The 10,070-nt window shown below is 34.3% G+C and overlaps 1 protein-coding gene across 40 annotated transcripts in view; it reads right to left on the bottom strand.

The window, feature by feature from the left end:
- Positions 1 to 1,028: 1,028 nt before the first annotated feature.
- Positions 1,029 to 10,070, bottom strand: part of mical2a (microtubule associated monooxygenase, calponin and LIM domain containing 2a) — a 144,075-nt gene continuing 135,033 nt past the window's right edge. For 22 of the 40 annotated variants that reach the window (XR_012382807.1, XR_012382806.1, XR_012382810.1 and 19 more), the window contains 2 exons: positions 5,718 to 5,754; positions 1,029 to 1,268 (listed from right to left, as the gene is read on the bottom strand). Coding sequence is in view for 35 of the 40 variants with exons in the window: in XM_068222763.1 (XP_068078864.1) it covers positions 5,720 to 5,754 (35 nt within the window). In the remaining 5 variants the exon portion in view is untranslated. Of the gene's footprint in view, positions 1,269 to 5,707; positions 5,755 to 10,070 lie in introns of all 40 variants that reach the window. The other 18 variants (XM_068222761.1, XM_073907468.1, XM_073907477.1 and 15 more) reach the window with 2 other exon arrangements.

The following is a 10,070-nucleotide window of genomic DNA, read 5'->3' as shown; positions in this document are numbered from 1 at the left end:
CACCGCTGCGTGCAGTTGCAAAAATGTCACAGCAGCAGAGTGTGAGAAGTTTCTTTAATATAGTTATCCAAATAGTTGTGATATTAATAATAAAGGTGAAAGAAGAGAAAGTGATGCAGTGGACGATGAAGAACAAACACAAAAATCCTCAGTCGCCGACAGCTGTTATGAGCCAACCAAACGGCAGTAAGGAGGTCAGGTGCTTTGGAGTGCGTTGTGAGCAGTACCGAACACAGAGGGCTGCAGCACAGATGCGCTCCTGATGCAGAAGGAGCGCGTGCTGTAGTATTTTTTCCCGGTGAAACGAGTGGTTGCAGGATCGGGAAATACCACATTCAGAGAATCCAGCAAACTTTTTTTCTGATCACAGCCTGGGGAGAAATGTTTCCTATCTACAAAACGCTGGCTGAAGTGACACTAATTCTGGTTTTTGGTCACGAGAAGTCGACTTTCTGAGGCAAAGACACAGAATTTAATGACAACTGCCTCTGCATCAGTCTCCCTTGATGCGTTTGATTACGCACAGGCAAGCACCCAGTTCAGGTCGACGCAGGAGAAAGATATGAGTTAAGGCAGATGGGAGTTTTAGTTCATTTGTCAAATAAATAAATGAATAATTTAGCCTATATGCTCGTCGTGCAAGTTCATTATTAAAATATGAATGAAAAAAAAAAAAGCGATTAGAAAGTCTGCAAATTAGATAACGATCAATAATAGGTTATGACAGAATTTTTACAACCCTCTTTGTCAAAATGACAGACAATGAGAAAGTCTAACGCGACCTCTGGCTACAATGTACTCTAGAATGTAATCTACAGCAACTTACTGTAAATCAAATACAGCAAAAATACTGTATTTACATTTACAGTACCTCTTATTTTGTAGTAGATGTATTTACAGAATTATATGCATAGCTTTACTGCAATTTTCACAATGCAACTGTAAAATACAGTAAAATACAGTTTACATTACAGTTAAATACTGTGTCATTTGCAAAAATCGTTAACAGAGTAGACATGCAATAATGATGACGAGAACCTTAATCTGTCTTTTATTGCAAGAGTATGGCTTATATAACATAAATAAGGCAACAACAAATGGTACGTCTGAAAAATATACAGCTAAATAATTAAAATCTTCAAACAGTTTTACAACATGTCCAAAAAAAAGGTGCTACTTTAAAAAAAAGGCCATTTACTGCAGTAACGGCCTGCTTTCGTAGAGGCACGAGAGCGATTGTGTGAGGGTTTCTGAAATGCAAGCCATCTCTGAAACACAAAGAGAAGAAGGAAAATAAGAGAGTCTACATGAGCGAATAATTAGCAGGCCTTGAAGAAAGACAGAAAGATGTCAGACATGACGTGCGGATGAAAGAATCACAGGCAGGCGGTTAATGTCATGCTGTCAAACACCTCGCCAAAATATACAGTACATGGCTAGAGCTGGTGTATTATTCCAAACAAATAGATTTTGATCCATGTTTAAATGTAAAGGCATCCACAAGAATGAGAATCCTTCATAAATGAATCAAATGAGATCTGCACACGTATGAAAAACAAATGTGTGCATTTTGATTTAAATTCAATCTAAAATGCTGGCTTCCACACAATCAATTTGTGTTGGGGCACCATGAAGGAATTAAGTTACCCTTTAATAGTTTTTACAAATGTAAGTGGATTGAACATAAAACAAGTAGTTTAAACAAACAGCAAATGTCATGTTTTTAGTGCAGTCGTGCTTGTGATGTAAATTTAATGAACTTTTTTGTGAATATAATTCTTTTTTTTTTTTAAGTTGAATCATACGTCAGGATTCATTTTAACATAAATATTGCCAAAGGGACTTATCAAACTTATGAAGTTCGAAACATGATTAACTTAGTTTAATAATGCCTAGTTCAGACTGCGTGATTTTAGCCCTGATTTTGGCTCGCCGACAGGTTTTGAGAAATCGCCTACAAATGCCTGAAATCACAGGCAAATCGCTGCTCGTGCACGTGAGTGACAATCACACAGTATGAACTTTTAAAGACGTGATCTGAGAGAATCGCCGATGAGTCGAGGATGCCTGCGAGATATTTGGCATGCTGAATATCTGGAGCTGTCGGCGATTCAAATCATGCTGTGTGAATTGAGTTTTGACTGAAAATAACATCAGCGATTGCCTACAGCCAATGAGAGAGCAGCATTCACTTGCGTGTGTATACCTGCTGCAGGCCAGCGGGAGGCTGAGGGAGAAGTTAAAAGCAATCTTTTTCGGTTTATTTGGACCCACGAAATGGAGGAAAAACTAGTGGAGGTTTGACGGGACTCAGGAGCAACCGTGTCTGTTTGACGTTTCATACAGAAAGAAATTAGTTTATTATCAACGTTGAGGAGAAATGGCTAATTCCCTTTAAACCCAGGTGAGCAAACATGTGCATGTTCTACCCCATTATAGGCTTCTTTCTCATTATGTCGTTAATAACAAAGATATGCTACGTGTTTTTGGCTGTGAGACGTAGTTTGGACGAAGTTGTTGGCGATTCTTCCTATAGTAAAGTCATGCAATGTGAAAGTCCCTGTCGCCGATCCATCTTGCAGTGTAAACAAAGCAGCGACGAAACGCTAGCCCAGATAGTCATGCAGTGTGAAAACATCTGTGACACGACTACTTTGAAAATCATGCAGTCTGAACTCGGCAAAAGTTACAATTAACATAAATCTTCTGCTGTCCCGAGTTAAAGAGATAGCTCACCCAAAAAAGAAAAAAGTGGTTCCAAACATTTCTGAGATGAACTTTTTATTTAACTTGTGAATATAATTGAATCATATTAACATCAGTAGTCATTTTAACTTACATTACATTATACTATACGTTAACTTACTTTAATAAGTTACAATTAACAAAATATATGTCTAAAAATTATATGTCCTGACTTAATGGGATAGTTCACCCAAAACAATCTAAATTTACTCTCTGTTTACTCCCCTCAAGTGGTTCAAACCTTCATGACTTTGGACTTTATTTAAGTTATTTACAGTATGAATATAGTGGAATCATATTAACATCAGGAGTCATTTTAACTGAAATTACATTAAACTGACTTGTGTAACTTTAAATTTAAGTTCAAAATATGATTAACTTAGTTTAATAAGTTACGGTGGCATTTCCTAAAGGAATAGTTCACCCAATAACCTCAAGTGGTTCCAAACCTTCATGACTTTAACATTAATTAACTTATTTGTGAATGTAATTATTTTTTTAAGTTGAATCATATTAAAATCCAGCCTGATCTCACGAGGAAACGTAAGTATTTTACGTTTTGGCAGTTTAGTGGCTAATTTATGCGAATTCAGTCGTACGAAAATGTTCGATTTTAAAAAGGAGGCGTGGCACCCAACCCAACCCAACCCAGCCCAACCCAACTCTTAACCCAACTGTCATTGGGGGATGAGCAAATTGTACTAAATTGTACAAATTAGAACATACGAATTCATACGAATTAGCCACTAAATCAAAACGTTACGAATTGCAATGAGATTGCGTTGTAACATCAGGAGTCATTTTAACTTAAATAACACTAAACTGACTTGTGTAACTTAAAAATAAGTTAAAAGTTAAAAACATGACTAACTTAGTTTAATAAGTTACAATTAACCTAAATCATATGATGTCCTTACTTAAAAGGATAGTTCACCCAAAAATCTAAATTTACTTAGTATTTACTCCCCTCAAGTGATTCCAAATCTTCGAATTTTACATTTATTTAAGTTATTTATGAATATTGTGGACTCATATTAACATCTGGAGTCATTTTAACTGAAATTATGCTAAACTGACTTGTCTAACTTTAAACTTAAGTTCAAAACATGATTAACTTAGTTTAATAAGTTAAAGTGTCATTTCTTAAAGGGATAGTTCACCCAAAAACCTCAAGTAGTTCCAAACCTTCATGACTTTAACATTAATTAACTTATTTGTGAATGTAATTATTTTTTAAGTTGAATCATATTAACATCCAGCCCGATCTCACGAGGAAACGTAAGTATTTTACGTTTTGTCAGTTTAGTGGCTAATTTGTACGAATTCGTACAAGTACAGTCATACGAAAATGTATGATTTAAAAAAGGAGGCGTGGCACCTAACCCCAACTGTCATTGGGTGATAAGCCAATCGTACTAAACTGAACGAATTAGATTGTACGAATTCATACAAATTAGCCACTAAATCAAAAAGTTACTTAAATTACACTAAACTGACTTGTGTAACTTAAACATAATTTGAAAGTTAAAAACATGATTAACTTAGTATAATAAGTTACGATTAACCTAAATCATATGATGTCCTCACCAAAAAGGATAGTTCACCCAAAAATCTAAATTTAGTCTCTATTTACTCCCCCTCAAGCGATTCCAAACCTTCATAAAGTTTAAGGTTTATTTAACTTGTGAATATAATTATTTTTTAAGTTGAATTAAATTAACATCAGGAGTCATTTTTAACTTTTAAACTAATATTATTTGTGTAACTTAAAAAATGTTAAGTTTGAAACATGACTAACTTAATTTAATAAGTTAAGATGAACCTAAATCATATGGTGTCATTACTTAAAGGGATAGCTCACCCTAAAATCAAAATTTACTCTCTATTTACTCCCCTCAAGTGGTTTAAACCTTCTTGAGTTTAACATTAATTTAAGTTATTTATTAATATAGTGGAGTCATATTAACATCAGGAGTCATTTTAACTGAAATTACACTAAACTGACTTGTGTAAAAGTTAAGTTCAAAACATGATTAGTTTAATAAGTTACCGTGGCATTTCTTAAAGGGATAGTTCACCCAAAAACCTCAAGTGGTTCCAAACCTTCATGACTTTAACATTTATTTAACTTATTTGTGAATATAATGATTTTTTAAGTTGAATCAAATTAACATCAGAGGTTGTTTTAACTGAAATTACACTAAACTGACTTGTATAACTATAAAATGTTAAGTTCGAAACATGATTAATTAAGTATAATAAGTTAGGATTTACATAAATCATATAATGCTATGACTTAAAGGGATAGTTCACCCAAAAATCTAAATTTACTCTCTATTTACTCCCCATCAAGTGGTTCCAAACCTTCATGACTTTAACACTTATTTAACTTATTTGTGAATGTAATTATTCTTTTACGCTGAATCATATTAATATTAGGACTCATTTTAATTTAAATTACACTAAACTGACTCGTACAGCTTTAAAAAGTTAAGTTTGAAAGATGATTAACTTCGTTTAATAAGTTACAATTAACCTAAATCGTATGGTGTCATTACTTAATGAAATAGTTCATCTAAAATTGAAAATTTACTCCATATTTATGCCCCTTCAAGTGGTTCCAAATCTTTATGAGTTTATTTTCTTTTGTTAAACCCATTTTTTTTTTAAACCTGTAACCATTGACTTAGAAAAAACAAATGGAAGTCTCTGAGCCTTTTTCAAAATATCTTCTTTTGTGTTCAACAAAGGAAAGCAACTCAAACAGACTAGGGATGAATGAATAATGAGTAAACAACAACCGATTTTTACATTTTGGGCGAACTATTCCTTTATTGATCCTGATTTATTTGTGATTTAATAGATATTTGTATGTGTCTCATTGTCATAATCTATTTAATTGGAATAATGCAACAGTTCTGCTTCCATAATAATAAAAAGATACTACAATAAGTGACCTTACAGACAATCACCTTCATAGATCAGGGGCAGACGCATTGGACAGAAGTGCTATGGAAGGAGAAATATAAATGAGAAGTGACTTACTGTATATGAGCACGCAGCATGCAAACAAGTGTTTGTAATGAGCTGCTAATGCAAAGAAAAGTGTATTTAACTTAATTATCAATGCTTAATGTCCATGCATGATCAATCTGCAATCACTATTGGTCTCACAATCAAACAAGCACATTCCAGTGTCAACACACACACACACAACACACATTATTAATATGCCTCAGTAAGTTCTGAGTGGAACAAAACTGCATTATAAAATTGCAAACACCCTAAAATCATCATTTATTCACTTCTCACAACCTATTTGAGGTTCTTTCTTCTGTTCAACATAAAAGAAAACACTTCAAAAAATGTTGCATTGACTTCCATAGTATTTGTTTTCCATACTATGGATGTCAGTGGCTGCGGGTTTCCAATATTCATCCATTTATTTCACTTTGGCTTAGTCCCATTATACATCAGGGGTCCCCACAGCGGAATGAACCGCCAGCTTATCCAGCATCTGTTTTACACAGTGGATGCCCTTCCAGCTGCAACCCAGTACTGGGAAACATCCATACACTCTCAAACGCACACACACACGTTACGGCCAATTTAGTTTATTCAAATTTATTTAATTATAGCACATGTCTTTGGACCGTGGAGGAAACCGGGGCACCTGGAGGAAACCCACTTTAACATGGGGAGATCATGCAAACTCCACACAGAAATGCCAACTGACCCAGTCCGGAATCCAACATTATTCAAAATATCTTCGTTTTACTTTAACAGAGAAAAGAAACTCATTTTAAGGTGAGTAAATAGTGAGTAAATGAGCATTTTGGGGGGTAAACTGTCCATTTAATTGCACTTAAAGGAGCTGTAAATGAGTTACTGTAGTAAAATATCTAAGTACAGTATTTCTCTGCCCTCAGATGGCACATAATAGGTAGCAAATGGCAGAAATCACAGTTTAATTATTTAAACAGAGCATTTGACAAAGCTGTAGTATTTCTGTGTATTTTTTTACCATTCATAAATACACAAGTTTGATTATGGCTTGTTTCTCCACAGTGTTATTTTGATCATTGACTAAAATGGTGCACCTGTAGTTTGCGTAATGTGACAAACCTAGACCACATTGCAAAAAAAGATCCATAAATGATCAGTTTTCCGTATTTTGTTATACATGTTTTTATTTTACCCCATTTATTTATGCTTTTAAATTGCATCATGGGATCTTGATCTTACTTTTAAAAACTTTTAACCTTGAGAAGTTCCAAAAAGTGACTTTTATTAACATTTTTAATCGTTTAAAATGATGTATTGTCTGGGTTGGTGTTCCATATTATGGTGCAAAACTCTTGTAATAAACTATCAGTATATTTTTTGTACAGACTTATTACACTCTATATTATTTCTTATATATTATATTACACTACCAGACAAAAGTCTTAATGGCTATCCAAGTTTTACAAATAACAAATAATATCTTGACTTCTAGTTGATCATTTGGTGTCAGAAGTGGCTTGTATGAAAGGCCTCTATATTACACTTATTTTACCAAAATAAAATATGATCATGACTTGATTTATTTAATAAGGACATAAAGTCTGTCTTTGCTTAGACAAAAGTCTTGTCACTTAACAGAAATAATGTACAGTATAGAATATAAAGTCATGGTGCAGTGGAAAAGAATGAATATTGTGTCTGACTCCCAAGAGCTTGGAGGACTGCATCCATACATCTCTGCAATGACTCAAATCACTTATCAATAAAGTCATCTGGAATGGCAAAGAAAGCGTTCTTACAGGACTCCAGAGTTCATCAAGATTCTTTGGAGTCATCTTCAATGCCTCCTCCTATATCTTACCCCAGACATGCTCAATAATGTTCATGGCTGGTGACTGGGCTGGCCAATCCTGGAGCACCTTGACCTTGCCTTTAGGAGCTTTGACGTGGAGGCTGAAGTATGAGGAGCGCTATCCTGCTGAAGAATTTGCCCTCTTCTGCGGTTTGTAATGTAATGGGCAGCACAAATGTCTTGATACCTCAGGCTGTCGATGTTGCCATCCACTCTGCAGATCTCTCGCACACCCCCATACTGAATGTAACCCCAAACCATGATTTTACCTTCCAAACTTGACAGATCACTGAGAATCTTGGGTCCATGCGGTTTCCAATAGGTCTTCTGCAGTATGATTGGGATGCAGTTCAACAGATGATTCATCTGAAAAATCTACCTTCTGCCACTTTTCCAAATGATCAACTAGAAGTCAAGTTATTATTTGTTGCTATTCCAACTGGGATCGACGACAAGACTTTTGTCAGGTAGTGTATTTCAAACGACTAAAATGTCAATAAAATTCACTGTGTTAAACTGTAGAGTTGCATTTTCAGCATCATAAGTCGACAAAGCAGACATCAACATCCCATAATGCACAACTGTAAACGGAAAACACTTATGAATCGCAAAATACGAAAACTTTTCATTAACAGATGATTCTATTAACAAATGATAGCAGGAGTATAAACAGATGACACCAATTAATGTGCATTTGGACCTGTTCAGTGGCTCTGAACACCTGAGAACTCAAATATTTGCTCTTGTGGTGTAGACCACAGGGATGCACACAATAAAGTAAGTTAAATATGTAAGAAATAATTGATTGAACTATGATAATGGTTGTGGTGAAGTGGAATGACTGTAATTATTTTCTAATAATTCATCAAACAGGAGTGAATTATTTTGACTATACTATGGTCACCACACCTAAAGATATATTTCAAGACTTTTGTGAGGATGCTGTGAAACCTTTCCTGTGTGTACACTGTAAAAAATGCTATAAAATCTACAGCAATACTGTCAATTTAGGTTGCCAGTAATGGTGTAAAATTGACAAGTAAATTCACAATTACTTTCCCAGAGATGGTTTGCAGCTGGAAGGGCATCCGCTGTGTAAAAACATGCTGGATAAGTTGGTGGTTCATTCCGCTGTGGCGACCCCAGATTAATAAAGGGACTAAGCCGACAAGAAAATGAACGAATGAATGAAATTCACAATTACAGCTGTAATACTACAGTGCACTTGTAAAACTTACACCATAACTGGCAACCAAAATTAACAGTAATACTGTAAGTTTTACAGCAATTCTTTTTACAATGCAGGAGTAGTTCATACACATCTCATATAATGCTGCGTCCTAATTTGCATACTATCCACCCTAAATAGTATTTGAAATCAAAAAATCATATGTGTATCCAATCATTAAAATGAGTTTTCAATTATTACCCAGCTTCTTAAACGCCAGGCCCCTTTAAAACTGTAGCCTTGAAAACCAGAAGCCACATACAGTACACCAATATAATAGGATAATTATAATCTGCTTAATTCTATATCAGTGCATCCCTGGTTATCATTAAACCACATGTGTAAGAGCAGTGTGGTAACACTTTAGTATGGGGACCAATTCTCACTTTTAAATAGCTGCTTATTAGCTTTAATAACAGTTGTTTATTAGTAAATTTACCATATTCATGCATTTGTTTTACAAGACCGTATTATATATACGAGGGGTGTGTTGAGATGTTTACTCCAAAAGATGAGACGAGACACAAGATTGGCTTCTCATGAATGAAATAAGTTATTTCGTAATCCTTAATAATGAAATATATGAATGGAAAATAGTCTTTTATTCAGCTAAAAAAAATCACAAAATGCAAAACTGTTTAGTACCTATTTGTTATCGGTGTTATTTTAATTCTATTTTAATGAATTCTATGCCATAAAGGGCATGCAGACACTGCTAAATATTTTGCTATAAACTCTACTGACTGGACAAACTCTGAGCTACCGGATGCGAGTATGAAGTAAGGACCAATAGGAGAGTGTTGTTTTAGTGGAATTTGATACCGCACGTCGAATGAAAAGAAAACTTCTGTTTTTTCCAGACGGCATAAATTATGACGATTATGATAGGTGTGTTTGTCTCCAGGAGTTCACTGTGTGTGTGCGCACTTGGAGGAGATGTGTGTGTGTCTGTGGTGCTTCACTGACTTAAGTCTGTACTATACTTCAATAATGCGACTAAAATAGGAATATGCGATACGATTATGACTTTAAGCATCCACTACTGGTCAAAAGTTTTTATTTTTTTTATTTTTTATTTATTATTATTTTATTTATTAATTTAAATTAAATTATGCTGTTCATAAAGATGGCATTTATTAAATGAGAAAAAAAGTTAAATAGTTAAATACTTATTTATTAAATATTTATTTATTACTTTGTATGTAGTTTCAAATGAAATTAATACTCCAATCAATATTG

This window comes from Danio rerio, chromosome 7, assembly GCF_049306965.1.
Source record: "Danio rerio strain Tuebingen ecotype United States chromosome 7, GRCz12tu, whole genome shotgun sequence".
In the NCBI taxonomy this organism is placed as follows: Eukaryota; Metazoa; Chordata; class Actinopteri; order Cypriniformes; family Danionidae; genus Danio; species Danio rerio.
The sequence above is the reverse complement of the archived record's forward strand: the minus strand, read 5'-3'. Positions and strand labels throughout refer to the sequence as shown.